General features: G+C 38.3%; 1 protein-coding gene across 1 annotated transcript in view; it reads left to right on the forward strand.

Annotated features, from left to right (window-relative positions):
- Positions 1-5,245: 5,245 nt before the first annotated feature.
- Positions 5,246-16,272, forward strand: part of syt17 (synaptotagmin XVII) — a 29,568-nt gene continuing 18,541 nt past the window's right edge. Inside the window, exons 1-3 of the mRNA XM_073840654.1 lie at positions 5,246-5,582; positions 8,955-8,972; positions 14,600-14,748. Of these exons, the coding sequence (XP_073696755.1) occupies positions 5,568-5,582; positions 8,955-8,972; positions 14,600-14,748 (182 nt within the window). The 5' untranslated portion in view covers positions 5,246-5,567. The remainder of the gene's footprint in view (positions 5,583-8,954; positions 8,973-14,599; positions 14,749-16,272) is intronic.

Raw genomic sequence — 16,272 nt, forward strand, 5'->3', positions numbered from 1 at the left:
TATTTTCTCTATGTAAACCATTTTTATGTGAAATATCTTATTCAGATCAGTACTAAATAAGAAATAACATGCATTTTGCATGATCCCTCTTATATTGGTAAAATAATTACGTTATGTAGATTCTGCCAAGTGCATGTAAACTTTTGATGGTAATAGTAAAACTGATGGTAAAACTGTAAATGGTAGTATTCAGTAGGTACGGCAATACTTTTATCAAATAAGTCTTTTTTTACTGTACAAATCAGTATTGCAGGACGTACTTTAAAAAGCAAGGTCGCTCAAAGTTTGTGTTGATTTTCTGCTCATGCAAATTTATTTCGAGAGAATCTGATATGTTAAAACTTGCTGTACTGTAACAGTAACCGTTTTATATATTTAGTTCGCTCCAGGCTTTAGTTTACAGATAAAACTCATGAGTCTGAGAGCTGCTAGACTTGTGTTGACTCAGGGTGACCATGATGTCACGGTTCTAAGCAGTCAAAACAGCATAAACACCAAAGTTTTTCCACACCCACACAGTATTAGTAATGCCAGCCTAAATAGATGAACATCCTGTTTTGAAGGGAAGAACTGCAGTTTAACCACAGCTATTACATTTTGATCAAGAAATGTAAAATTGATTGCATGATCATTGCAAAATGCTTTACAGACTCAAATATTTTGAATGAATAAATTAGTAATATTGTTTCATATCTGTAGCAATTTCAGTATTACTTAATTGATTGCTTAAGCATTCCACTGTTAAGTGAAATCATAATTGGTGCTTTAGTTCACCTCGGTTCATTACCTTAATTGGCCCTCTTAAGAATAAGCCACTGATGGCATGCCCTTTGCTTCACTTCATCTTACTTGTCCACAGGGACCCCAACATGCGTGCACATGATCTTCTCCTTCAGAGACGTGCCTCTACGGCCTGTCACCATGGAGACACGCTACCTCAGCCCAGGGTCACATATTCATGCTGTAGCTTTAGTCTTAATTCCTGATTGCATTGCATTTACTTTCACAAAGTAAGCAAAGATCTGTATTAATCTCTTGCAGGTACTGAGGTTAGTTTAGTAGTACCTTTCTTGTTCGTACTTCATCAACCTGTTTGTGGTACCTTAGCAAAAGTCTTTGAGGCTTATTTTTGTCTGTTTCCTGAAAGCAGAACAGAAAATGAAATGAGGAAATGAAACGGGGCACGCTCTGAAAACAATGCTTAAATGTAGTCCAAAACAAGCAATATAAAATACAGAGTAACTAATGTTGAATGTATATGTATATTAATGTATATTTCATTTGTATATGTATATTTGGTACTGTATGTGAATGTAAGTTGATTGTAAAGCACATTGTACTTGATGTACATACTAGAGAAAGCAATCTGTATATATATAGTAGATATAATTTATATATGTACTTTAATACATGAATTGAAATAAATATAAATATTTTGGACTGCACACCGTTTTGTCGAATATTTGCTGATTGTGATTATTTTTTTAACAGGGATAGAGAAAATAGGACTTGGAAACAAAAGAGACTTCATCTCATGTCAGCCATATTTTTTCCATAAACAGGTGTTGCGATTGTCTTCAGTAAAAAGAAATATGCATGCTTCAGGTACACAATATCACTTCTAAAAAAAAAAAAAAAAAAAAGGTAATTGTTTAGATCACGTAAATTTTGTGCAGTCTATACATTTGTCACATGACACAGTGAAACTAAATGCTAAACTCAACTTGTTTTTATTTCATTTCATTTATTTTCACTCAGACACAGACACTGTAATTATCTTCTGTATAGTCTTGTTTGTCAGTGTTTATTCTCATTTGAGTGTTATGTTTAGAGCGATGTGGCTCAGTGTAAATTATAGTGTGGCATAAAGTTGGTGCTCTTAAGCATACGGATATCATCTCATCCTTTCTAATTATCATTTAATTTATGCATTTGCTTGCAGGATTTGATTTGTTGGCAAAGTAGACCACAGCTGTTGTTGTAGATGCAGGATTGGATGGGAATGTGGGTGCCACAAGAGGTCAGTATGTGTCTGGCTCCCTTTATAGTGTCCCTCTATAGTGTCTATAGTTAATTGTACAGAAAACAGCAGCTTAGTGTACTAGGGCTAGAACTAAAGTCTGCAGGTTGGTAGATCTCCAAGAACAGGGTTGGGCATCTCTTTAAAACAGTGGTTCTCAACCACGTTCCTGGAAGCCCCCAACACCTGCATGTTTTTCATGCCCCCTTAATCAAACACACCTGATTCAGATCATCAGCTCAATAGCAGAGACCCAAAGACCTGAAGTGGGTGTGTCAGACAAAGGAGAGATGCAAAATGTGCAGTGTTGTGGGGCCTCCAGAAACGTGGTTGGGAACCACTGCAAAACGCAGCAGAAAGATGCCTGATATGACAGCAGAGGTCACTGTAGGTCCATGTTTTTTTTGTTTGTTTTTTTTTTGGACATCAACAGTTTCTCAAGGAACTGAAGGAAATGAAGCGACTGAATTCACTCTTTCCCTCTCAGTACTTTTCTGTTTTTATTCAACTGTGTATCATGTGATCTGTGTTAAATTTCCTGTTTCTTAAATGGGTAGTTCACCAAGACGCATGTGTGTGCATTCCTCTGCTCATAAACAAGGCGCAGTGCATGCGTGTTCTACGTCAGCAGCACCACCAAAAATATTTGTTTTCTTTTCACACAGAAAGTATTCTTGTAAAACTACGGTTGAACCACTGATGTCACATGGACTATGTTAACAATGTCCTTACTACGTTTCTGGGCCTGGGAACATTTTAAGTTACTTTGCTGTCTATGCAGAGTCAGAAAGCTCTCAGATTTCATCAAAAATATCTTAATTTCTCTTTCGAGGATAAACAAAGGTCTTACGAGTTTGGAACGACATGAGGGTGAGTAATTAATTACATAATTTTGGGTAAACTATCCTTTTAAGTCTTATTTATTTTGAATGTTATGGTTTAAGGAAAAACCTCAATTCTGTTCTGTTTTATTCTATTCCACGTGCCAACTTGACACATCCCAAGTCTTAGTTACTTCCAAAGTTCCTTGCTCTTCTATTTAAACATCTTGTTTTTTTTTCCTTGCCTATGTCACTCTTTGACTTCCTCACTAGTTAGTTTGTAAAGCACTCAGTTATTACATTTACATTTAGTCATTTAGCAGATGCTTTTATCGAAAGCGACTTACAAATGAAGACACAATCAAAATCAACAAAAGAGCAATAATATGTAAGTGCTATGACAAGTCTCTGTTAATCTAAGTTTTTTTTATAATAAATAAAAATTACAAGTAGATAGAATAGAGAATGCTAGTGTAAGAGAGTATTTCTTTTATAATAAATAAAAATAATACAAGTAGATACAAGTAAAATACAAGGTAAAGCTACGACACATCATCAATCGACCATATTGGCGGCACAGAACATACACTAAACAAAACACCTATTTTGCTGATTATTGTTGCTGAAAATGATCAATTATTGTCATGTTTGGGGCTGTACTAATCAGCCAGACTGGGAGAAACATTTGGAGTACTGTGGAGACTGCCAAAAGTTATAACAAATCAAGGAGAAGAGTGCAAAAAACTGTCTGAGGAACAAAAGGCCAAACTGTGGTTGGCCAAACTGAACCAGGATTTCCAGTGCAAGAATCTTGACAACATTCATGTTTGTTCTTATTTCAAGTCAGGTAGGTGAAATATTAGGCTAATATCCTAATTAATCCTGCTAGTATGTGTCTTTACCACCTTTTAACTTTAGTTCGTCAAAATATTGCGCCCTTTCCTGCTTATTAAGTCCTTCTCTATATGATTTAGCAGCTTCCACATGTTTTTTTTTTTTCTGTGGTTTTAGACAGCATAAATTAACAGAACGTATTCAGCAGTACATTAACCATGCAATCCATGCTGTTGTTTATGCTAATGTTAAAGTGTAATTTTTTTAATAAATAAAAAAGAAAACAATTTAAAAGAATATAAAAAGAACAAAGAATGCTAGTGTTAGAGGGACATTTTTTAATAAATAAACGTAGATAAAGTATTAGATAATATTAAATGAAAAAAATGTTGAAAAATGAAATACTGTTAATGATTGTTCAAATGTTTGGGTGGGTAGGATTTTTTTAAATATTTTTAAAAGAAGTATCTTGTGCTCGCAAAGGCTGCAGTTATTTGATTATTAATAAAGTAAAAAACAGTAATATTGTGACACATTACTACAATTTCCAAGAGCTGTTTCTATTTGAATATATGTTTAAAATGTAATTTATTCCTGTGATGCAAAGCTGTATTTTCAGCAGTCATTACTCCAGTCTTTAGTGTCACATGATACTTTAGAAATCATTTTGATATGCTGATTTTCTCCTCAAGATTTCTTTTTTAAAAATTCTGCTTTATTATCAGTGGTGAAAGCAGCTGTCCTTGGTGAAATCCATAATACAATTTTTTTATTCAGAATTCAATGATGAATGGAAAGACGAATGAAAACTCAAAATAGCAGTCATTTGAAAAATAAATCTTTTCCTTACTGTATAAAAATGTACAAAAAAAAAAGTCTTACTGACCCCAAACGTTTGAACTGTAGTATGTTTTTTTCTCTCTGTGAAATTTTCAACCCTATAATCTGCAATGCTCCATACATGCCTAGTTTCAGCTGGTGAGCGAGGCCTTTTTTTTTTCAGCAACAGGTCATGTGCCCCTGCTGTTTCCAAGGAAACTTACTTTAAAGTTCCTTGTGATCTCCCCACTCAGATTACAAAGCTGCACCACAAGTGACCATCCTGTCATATTCAGATAACACAACTCACAGGCTCTCCAAACCCAAACGTTTTAGAAACGGCAGCACATTGGCGTACCTCAGTCACAGAGCAGCAGCAGGTGGCCGCACAGACCCCATCTCTCGTAAACTCCCAATGTAACATGTTGCCGTAGCAGCAATTAGCCCTTTCACCTGCCCGTCTCTCCTCAGCCTCTCCACTCAGTCCGCGGCGGAGGGAACAACAAGTGGTTGCAGCCAGCGAGGTGCTGTAAAAACAGGCTGGAGGAGGCGGGGAGAGATGCACATAACAGATTTGATATCCATCAGTGCTTCTGCAAACCTGGATGAGTCACTGGTCTCTGAAAGAAACACAGGGCAGGAGGGGGGGAAGGAGGGGAGGAGGGCGCTGCTCTCTCCAGGGAGAGGAGAGCTGGCTGTCTTGCGTGTCATTTGTGAGGACTAGGCACGACCGGAGAGGGAGGCAGGAAAGAGAGGGAGATTAGGAGTGTCTGGGTGGGTGGGATTGAAGATGATGGGGAGGAAGAGGAGATAGAGAGAGAGAGAGATAGAGAGGGAGAAGGGGTTTGTTTGTTGTTTTCTATTTGGCTCATCATCACTCTTCAAGTAGATTTTGAAAGGATGGATGGAGGAACCAAGTCCACAGAGACCTGAATTCATTACTCGATTCATATCTACAGATTTTCTCTCTCTCTTTCACTCTTTCTCTCTGTTTTGTTGAGTCAATCTGGATCCGGAGAGTGGCATGTTGCTCTGGATGGGAAGTGAGACAGTGGGGCGAGAGTAAGAGGAGGATGGCGTACACACAGGTGAGTCCCGGTCACTACACTCTCTCCCATCTGGATCCTTCTGGATTACTCTTTTCATGCTCGTATGTGTCTTGCTTCAGACATTTGTCCATAATCAGATTTTTATTTTTTTTTATTTATTTTTTTTCATCTCATGATTGTTTCTGGTCAAGGCCTTGAACCATTTCAGTTCTATATGTATTATTTGTGTGTGTGTTTATTTACTTTAATGGCTTATTTTTTATGAAATTTAAGGGTTTGATGATATCAACTGTCTATGGACACTGTTTTTTTTTTTATACATTATGTGTGTTAAAAACTAAATGTCTATTGATTTCTGTAGTGTTCAGGGGTCTTTTTAACAGAATCAGTGTCTTGTAATGAATCTCTTTACTCATATGTGACCCTGGACCACAAAACCAGTCATAAGGGTGAATAAATAAGCTTTCCACTGATGTCTGGTTTGTTAGGATAGGACAATATTTGGCCGAGATACAACTATTTGAATATCTGGAATCTGAGGGTGCAAAAAAATCTAAATATTGAGAAAATCACCTTTAAAGTTGTCCAAATGAAGTTCTTAGCAATGCATATTACTAATCAAAAATTACATTTTGATATATTTGTGGTAAGAAATTTACTAAATATCTCCATGGAACATGATCTTAACATGATCTCTGCTTAATATCCTAATGATTTTTGGAATAAAAATTAGATCATTTGACCCATACAATGTACTTTGGGCTATTGCTACAAAAATACCCGTGTTCCTCAAGACTAGTTTTGCAATCAAGGGTCACATATAAGTAAAACCACTCCTAATATTATCAATCGAAACAGACATATAAACAGACTCAATGGTGTTTTTGTCATGTTGAGTATGAGTGCAGTTTGTTTTTGATGTTGAAGCTCTGTGGCGGTGTATTTGTGTGTCTGTATGCTGTATTATGATTCACGGGACTGTGCTGGAGACCCCTGGCATTGGAATATCAGTTACTGGAACTGGCCGTTCTGACCAGTGGGAACTATGCACAGTCGCCCCCTCCTCATCTCAGTGACCCTAATGCGTCATCTGTGCCTGAGCCAGCGGCAGCAAGGTGCGGGCTGGGAGCGCCAGGAGCTCGTATCGCTGTTGCCATGGTTACAGCCACAGCTAATTGCTTAGACAACATTGGGCCGCTGATGAGGAGCAAGAGAGCCGGACTGAGGTTGAGAGCAGGAGCAGGGGGTGGGGAACGAGAGACACATCAACCTGTACATGTTCACAAGTGTTGAGAGGAAGGGGTAAATAACTGTGCTGGAGGTGCATACGTGGATAAGCAATCAGATGTGTTGATCTTATAAGATTTTATGTGTTTTAGACCCTGTCTCTGGTGGTCTGACCAAATGTAGTGGTGGTGGCATTAACATTACAACTATTTTTTATACAGCTCAGCTCAGCTAACATGTGACTTAGGAACATATAGTACTTTTCAAATGTTTGGGGTTGGTAAAATGTAAAATGTTTTAGAAAGAAGTCTCTTATGCTCACTTTTTACAACTTTTATAATTTAATATATTTTCAAATGCAATTTATTCCTGTAACGACAAAGCAGTTGTACTGCTTGATATTATTGTGTAATACTTTTTCAGAATTCTTTGATGAATAGAAAGGTCAAAATAACAGCATTTATTTAAAATAGTAATCTTGTATAACTATATAAAAGAAAATATAAAATAATATAAAGTTTTAAAATGCTTTAGTCTTAGTCTTCACTGTCACTTTTGCTTAATTTAATGCATCCATGTTGAATAAAAGTATTCATTTTAAACGGAACAAATCATGAAATCTGACTTTTTCCTTGTTTAAGTGCTATAATAGTGTCCCCGATGCATCTACCAACCCAAACAACATGATAAAGAACAACCCATTTACTTAGTTTTGGTAAGCCTGTCTCTGCAAGCATGTGAAAAAGCTGCTCAGATTTCGCTCCACGAAGAAAGGGTATTTTATTATAATATTACCGCCCCTTAAAGGGTTAGTTCACCCAAAAATTAAACTTAGCCCATTATTTACTCACCTTCCAGGTGTATATGACTTCCTGCTTTCAGTTAAATCTAATCGGAGTTATATTAAAAATTACTCTGGCATTTCCAAGCTTTAGAATGGTCATGGGCAGGTGTTTCTCTTCATCAGTCCGAAACAAGTCAACTAAAAAGTGCAGTAAAGTGCCTCGCATGGCTCTGGTGGGGGCCAATAAAGGCCTCCTGTAGCGAATCGATGCATAATTGTTAGAAAATTTTCCATTTTTAAAACATAAGAATCACTTTAATCTAGCTTGTGCCATTTTAAATATGGTATTTTAAATATAGATATTTTTTCTAACAAAAAATGCATTGATTCGCTACAGGAGGCCTTTATTTACTATTCACTTTATTCGGAAAACTATTTAGAGTCCCAGCCTCAGAGGAGACAAGAGAGCAGTGGATTAATTTGGATTTTTTTGTAACTGTTTTTAACATAAACTTGTATTTGACAGTTTAGGCGCAAAAAGACATGAAAGAGAACCTAATTTAGTATTCACATGTCGTGTGACAGCAGCTTTCTGTGCACGTGTTTCGGATGTGTGTGTTCAGAAAAGCTTATATCAGAAGTTTAAACTGATATGGCTTTAAAACGCATGATTTCAGCATTTTTTAGCAGAGTATCTGAGGAATGAGCTGTAAAAGCACAGTTCTATTCTTTAAAAGGGCAAAGGGAGCAGCAGCTCATTGCAAGAGACATGAACGAAAACAGCGTGATTCTGCTTCCACTTAAAATCTGCTTGTTAAGTAGTGACGTAAGAATTTCATTGTGGCTATCTGGGATTTCGATATGGAGTTAAAGGTTATTATTTTTTAGTAGTATTATATCACATTGTGAGTGTATATTACCACCTTTTGTTGTTTTCTTGTGGTATCTGATAGACGCTTATGGACCCAGAAGCAGTGACGCACAACGCCAGACTTAACAAGTGGATAGGCATTTTCAAAATGATATAATACATTTTCTGTGGGGTATTTTGAGTTAAAACTTAACAGACACAGTTTGGGGACAACTGGGGCATAATAGGTCTCCTTAAAAGACTAAAGATTTTACTGACCCTAAACATTTGAACAAAAATTTATGTCTAAGAAAACATAAACATGAGGAAAACCCATTAATAATAATAATAATAATAATAGTATTTTTAAAATAAAATTAGGCAAAATATTGCTAACAGGTTTCATTAATATTAATTATTAAGATGCTATTTTTATTTAAATACAAAAGTGAAAGTTAAGTAAAGACACCTTTCCTCTTACTAAACTTTTTTTCTCTTTCATGTACATGACCTCGAACCTCTGCTGTACTCAACCTTTGAAAAAGGGCAGTTGGAACCCATCAATGAGGTATGTAGAGAAAATTAATTAATTTAGTCTTTTATTTTATCAAAATTTTTATTAACGATGATGTAGGGGGGAAAATGTCTTATAAAATGTTTTATAGCAGCTCCGAGATTCACAGTTTATTCTGACATGCATGACCTTAAAATCATGCAAGTGAAACAGTGGGAAACTTCACTCCCACTTCAGATCATTGAATGCTTTCAAACATACAGCTTCTATATAAAATTGTTTACAAACTCAGAGTTGTATCCTGACCTTTTTCTTCTATCTTGTTTTTTAACCATCAACATCCTGTCTCAAGTCATTCATTATTTAACCAACTAGGCACATATTCAGCCTCTGCAGAAGTGAGAGTGACTTGGTTTTTGGAGCAAGTAATCTTCATGATTTTGTTGTGTTCTTTTGTCTCTTTGGAGTCAGTCAGTCTAAATTCAAAAGAAGCAAATTGTGTTGTAAAATAACTAATATCTCTTACATGAAGAACCTCTATCCAAACATCTGGCCTCAGTTCTGGTCTACCTAATATTGGTCACACTAAGTGACTAAGTGATGTTTGTCCCACCCAACTTCCTGTTTCATTTACAAACACGTCACCATAGGAAAGAAAATTGTGTTCACGCTACCATTCAAAATGTGTTTTCTCACCTCAAGAAGTTACTTATTCTCACAAAGGCTGCATTTATTTGTTCAAAAATACAGTGAAATATTGTGAAATATTATTACTATTTTAATATAAAATTGAGGTCAAAAGTTTACATACACCTTGCAGAATCTGCAAAATCTTAATCATTTTACCAAAATAAGAGGGATCATACAAAATTCATGTTATTTTCTATTTAGTGCTGACCTGAATAAGATATTTCACATAAAAGATGTTAACATCTTTTCAACAAGATTCTTGATTTTTGATTCTTAATACTATGTTGTTACCTGAATGATCCACAGCTGTGTTTTTTTTTTTTAGTGGTAGTTGTTCATTAGTCCCTTGTTTGTCCTGAACAGTTAAACTGCCCACTGTTCTTCAAAAAAATCCTTCAGGTCCCACAAATTAGTTAGTTTTTCAACATTTTGTGTATTTTAACCATTTCCAACAATGACTGTATGATTTTGAGATCCATTTTTTCACACTGAGGACAACTGAGGCACTCATACGCAACTTTTACAGAAGATTCAAACACTCACTGATGCTTTTTAATCAAACACAATGCATTAAGAGCTAGGGGGTGCAAACTTTTTGAATTTGAAGGTCAAGGTAAATTTGACTTATTTTGTCTTCCGGTAAACATGTAAGTATAAATAATGAAAAAGTAATGAATAATGAAAAAAATATGATATTTAGGTAAAATAAGAAAAATATACATATCTTCATTCTGTTCAAAAGTTTACACCTCTGGCTCTTAATGCACCGTTTTAGCGAAAATGTTAAAAAACCAAAGAATTTGCAGGACCTAAAGGATTTTTCTGAAGAACAGCAGTCAGTTTAACTGTTCAGGACTAACAAGGGACTCATGAACAACTATCACTAAACAAAAAAACACAGCTTTAGATCATTCACGTAACAATTAAGTATTAAGAATCAAGTGAATGTAAACTTTTGATCTGGGTCATTTTTTATAAATTCAACTATTATTTTCTCTTGTGGACTATATGTAAACGTCTCTTATGTAAAATATCTTATTCAGATCAGTACTAAAAATAATATTTTGTATGATCCCTCTTATTTTGGTAAAACAATTAACATTTTGCAGATTCTGCAAGGTGTATGTAAACTTTTGACCTTAACTGTATTTTAAAAGGTAATTTGTGTGATGAGAAAGCTGAATGTTTTTGGTCATTACACTAGTCTTTGGTGTCACATACTTACTTACTTTACTTATGCCCTCCACCCCTTCCGGGGTATGGGCCGCCAAAGGTAGATTTCCAGAGGTTCCTATCCTGGGCCATTCTTTCTACTTGTCTCCAGGTGTAACCCATCCTTGTGAGGTCTGCCTCGAGGTCACGTCGCCAGGTGTTTCTTGGACGGCCTCTCTTCCGCTTTCCTTGGGGGTTCCATCTGAGGGCCCATCTGGTGATGCTAGTTGCTGGTTTGCGTAGGGTGTGCCCTATCCAACCCCATCTTCTCTTCCAGATTTCTGTTTCTATTGGAAGTTGACATGTCTTTCTCCATAGGTCAATGTTACTGATCGTATCGGGCCAGCGAATGTACAGGATCTTTCTGAGACAGGTGTTGATGAATGTCTGTATTCTTCGGGTGGTAGTTTTAGTTATCCTCCAGGTTTCAGCCCCGTACAACAATACTGGTTTCACAATGGAGTTGAACAGGCGGATCTTCGTGGTCAGAGTAAGTTCTCTCGACGCCCAAATGTTCTTGAGTTGGATGAAAGCGGCTCTTGCTTTGCCGATTCTTGCCTTAACGTCTGTATCTGTTCCTCCCTGCTGGTCGATAATACTGCCTAAGTAGGTAAAGGACTGTACTTCCTCCAGAGAACTACCATTCAGGGTAACTGGATTGTTGCAGCTGGAGTTGATCTTAAGGATCTTAGTCTTCTCTGTGTGGATGTTAAGTCCAACTTGTGATGATGTGACTGCTAATACACTGGTCTTTTCCTGCATCTGCTGTTGGCTATGGGAGAGAAGTGCAAGATCGTCTGCAAAGTCTAAGTCTTCCAATTGGCTCCACAAGGTCCACTGGATTCCCGGTCCTGCGTTCTCTGGTGGTTGTCATCATAATCCAGTCGATAGCAATGAGGAATAGGGACGGGGATAACAAGCAACCCTGACGGACTCCCGTCTTCACTTGAAAGCTGTTGGTGAGCTGTCCTTTGTGGATCACCCTGCAGGTTATTCCCTCGTATGAGCTCTTAATCAGGTTGACCACCTTGGCTGGAATGCCGTAGTGCCGGAGGAGCTTCCACAGGGTCCCTCGATCCACACTGTCAAACGCCTTCTCATAGTCAACAAAGTTGATGTACAGGGGTGTGTTCCACTCCAGTGACTGCTCAACTATGATGCGCAGCGTTGCGATCTGATCCGTGCATGATCGGTTCTGCCGGAAATCTGCCTGTTCGTCACGTAATTGTTGATCGACTGCATCCTTTATCCGTTCTAGGAGGATCCTGTTGAAGACCTTGCCTGGCACTGACAGGAGTGTGATGCCTCTGTAGTTGTTACAGTTACTGAGGTCCCCTTTTTTTGGAAGCTTGATTAGGTAACCCTCCTTCCAGTCGTTTGGTATTTCTTCCTCTTCCCAGATCTTTTCAAAAAGGGGATACAGCATCTCCGCCACTGTATCCTGGTCTACTTTCAGGACTTCCGCTGGTATGTTGTCTGGTCCAGCTACCTTCCCGTTCTTCAACAGGGTGATGGCCTTTCTGATCTCCTCTCTAGTCGGCTTTTCGCAGTTGATGGGGAGATCTTCGTTGGCTGGGTTGATATCCGGAGTGTTTGATGGTACTGGTCTATTCAAAAGCTCCTCGAAATGTTCAGACCATCTATTAATCTGCTGTTCTACTCCTGCGATAGCCCTTCCCTCCTTGTCTTTGACAGGTCGTTCTGGCCTGCTGTAACTTCCAGATAGTTTTTTAGCCGTATTATACAACTGTTTCATGTTACCTTTATATACTGCCTGCTCTGCTTCAGCAGCCAGCTCGTCTATATAGTCTTTCTTATCCTTCCTAACGCTCTTTTTTACTGCTCTATGAGCTACAGCGTATTCCTCTTGGGCCCTAGCTTTTAATGCTCTAGTCCTGCTGTTGTTGACTGCCGCCTTCTTTTGTTTCCTCTCTTCTATCTTTTTCAAGGTCCCAGTTGTGATCCACTCTTTGTGGTGATGTTTCTTCATTCCGACCACCTCTTGACAGGTTGTTTTCAGTGTCTCTTTTATTACCCTCCAACTGGTCTGCACACTACTTCCTCCCTCTTCATTTTGCAGTTTTTGTAGCACCTCAAACCTATTCTTCAACTGAATTCCAAACTCTTCCCTGACACTTGGGATCTTTAGACGGCTGACGTCATACTTCTCTGTTGTTTCCTTCCAGTTCTTCTTCAACTTCAGCTGCATGCTGGCTACTACTAGGTGGTGGTCCGAGCCCACATCTGCTCCTCTTCTAACTCTAACATCCTGAAGGGATCTTCTAAACTTCTTGCTCATGCAGATATGGTCAGTCTGGTTCTCTGTCAGGCTGTCCGGAGATACCCAGGTGCTTTTGTGGATCCGCTTATGAGGGAAGATGCTACCACCGATGACCAGTTTGTTAACCGCACACAGTTCCGCAAATCTCTCTCCATTAGCATTCATCACTCCCAGTCCATGGATCCCCATGACTTGTTCATATCCTGTATTGTCGGGCCCAATCTTGGCATTGAAGTCTCCCATAAGGAGGATGATGTCTCTGGCTCGGAATGTCTCTACTATTTTCTGCAGTCTGTTGTAGAACTGGTCTTTATCTTCTTCATCAGATTCGTTAGTTGGAGCGTAAATCTGGATGACGTTGAATTTTATCTTCTTGTGTTTGGTCCTGAAGGATGCTGTGATGATCCTAGGACCGTGCGCTTCCCATCCAGTCAGTGCTCTCTGTGCTTGTTTGGACAACATGAGGCCTACTCCTTGCGTATGGGGTGCATTACTATCTTCATGCCCAGAATACAGCAACAGCTCTCCTGTCATCAGTTTCCTCTGTCCAACTTGTGTCCACCTGGTTTCACTGATGCCCAGGATGATCAGGTTGTTCTTTTCCATCTCGGCAGCTACCTGCGCCGTCTTTCCTGTCTCGTACATGGTCCTGACATTCCATATGCCTATGCGTGTTCTACTGGTCGAAAGAAGGTTATTCGGCTTGATGGTTTCCTTTCGGCTTTCACCATCTAGCGTCATAAGTCTCCGGATTGTTGGAGGCCCTTCATCTTCCAGGAAGTTAGTCTCTGTTTCTCTCTTTGACGTTTCTGTAGCAGTTAAAACTCCGCCATTGCCGGTCCCAAGCCCGGATGAAAAAGGAGGAGGGTTGAGCGTGGGGCTAGCAACCCAACCTCATAAAACCTTTAACTGCTACAGAAACGTTGGTGTCACATGATCCCTTAGAAAGTTTTCTAATATGCTGATTTGCTGCTCAACATTTCTCATAATTATCAATGCTGAAAACACTGCTAAATTGTTTTTGTTTAAACTGTGATGCATTGTTTTCTGGTTTCTTTGATTAATATAAAGTTCAAAAGAACAGCATTTATTTGAAATAGGAATATTTTCTAACTTTATGAATGTACTTACTGTCACTTTTGATCAGTTTAATGCATCCATGCTGAATAAAGTATTAATTCTCTTTAAAAAAAAAAACTAATTTGGTAGTATATCTTTAACTAAATCACTTGATTTTTCATGCATTGGCACTGACTCAGCTCAGTTTACCACAAAGTCCCACTAGAATAGCTAGTCTCACTACAAATAAAGAGTAAAAAACTCTGTTGGTTTCAGGCTGCAGTTGACTAGACAATTACAAAAAATAAATAAAAATACTTTAAGCACTGATCATTACCATTTTTATCATAATAATACGCATAGTCTGTTTCCGGTGCAGGTCATTCAGTCACGGTTTACTGGAGAGTCTCTTTGTGTCCCTTTGTGGTCTTGTTCTCAGGGTCTTCTGTCCAGACTGTCTGACTTCCTGTTGTGTCGCTGGTCATGCCGCTCCTGTTGGCAGTGGTGCTGGGAGTGCAGCTGCTGTGAACCCACTGATGAGGAGGTGGAGATTCTGGGGCCTTTTCCAGCTCAGACTCCATCATGGCTGTGAGTACACATCTGTACAACCCTCATGCAACCCACAAACAACGCTCACACTTCACAAATAACCCATAACAATTCATCATAAATCTCATCTGTCTACTCTGTCATCATGACTGTCAGGCTCATATTGAGACAGACTGAGATTGAATACACAGTGTTAGTGAACAAATCTCTAGACAATCCCAAAGGCACCCTCTGTCAAAGGCTCATTTTTGATGATGGATGATGTGTTGTGGTTATGTTTGGAATGAAATAGTCTCCTGCTTATTGAATATTTCACAGTATCTTCACAGTAACTGCACATCTACCTACTGTTTTTATTGCTTTACTACATGCTATCAAATGTGTGGGGTTGGTAATATTTCAAGCCTCTCACTAAGGCCAGATAGGTAGTCGTTAAAACAGACCATGTGACATCAGTGGTTCAATCGTAATTTTTCACCTCTGTGGAACTAAATAGGTGGAGTTAAGATTAGTAATTGGTTAAGGGGTAGGGTTAGGGTGTGGTTGGAGTGTCTACCTCCATTCATTGCATCCTGCAAGGGTGAGTTAGAGCTCCAGCTCCTCCCATTTGGCTCTGCAGCAAGCACCCTCTCAAATTTTTTATACTACAGGGCCGTTGAATGCTTGAATCTGATTGGCTGACGAACGTTCTAATGTGTGCAAATATTTTCAGGGAAACGCACAGCGCACAGCGTAGTTCCAGGCAGCTCTTGACCGCATTACATGTCCATATCACTTCGCCACACCATTTCAGTTATTTCAAAGGTCTCACAACAGCAAATAACCAAAACCTGCAATGACACTGACCAAACAAATAAATACAATAAACAATGAGATGAAAATTACATTATTTCCATGTTTTTGCCACAAAATTACATTTTATTATGTATGGAAAGCACATTTCTCCCACTCTCTCCCTCACAGATGCACACACATACAGTTTGCACACACACACTAACATAAAGCTATTGTTGCTAGTGATGCTCTGACGGTTTTATCAGTAACATAGTTAAACAACTTAAAAACGGCATGACATTTCTTACAAGCAAGGTAACAACAGCGCTGTTCCTGAGGAAAATGAACTAGTTTCACTATTAGTAAAGACGCTACAGCCAAATACTGTTGAGAGATGCACAGACTCACTCAATTCACACACACTTAACCTCTCTCTTTCTCTGTCTAATAATTTCATTATTAACTGCATTAGTCTTCTATCAACAGCTCAAGCCTCCGTTACTAGGTCTAAAATGACATTTTGAAATTAGCAACAGAGGCGTTGGATGAGATGCGTAACAAATTAATCCCACGTACAATAGCGTTTTAAGGATGAAAACCGGACGAATGCCTTGAAATATATCATCTGATCGATGTCTTGAGGTGTGTTCACTGTAGTATAAGCTGAATAATTGACTTCGAAAACCACCTTGGGTGTGCAATTGGCCAATTATATCTACATAAAGCTACAAGAATACTTTTTGTGCGCCAAGAAAACAAAAATAACGACTTTATTCAACAACTTCTTCT

Source organism: Garra rufa, chromosome 1 (genome assembly GCF_049309525.1).
Source record: "Garra rufa chromosome 1, GarRuf1.0, whole genome shotgun sequence".
In the NCBI taxonomy this organism is placed as follows: domain Eukaryota; kingdom Metazoa; phylum Chordata; class Actinopteri; order Cypriniformes; family Cyprinidae; genus Garra; species Garra rufa.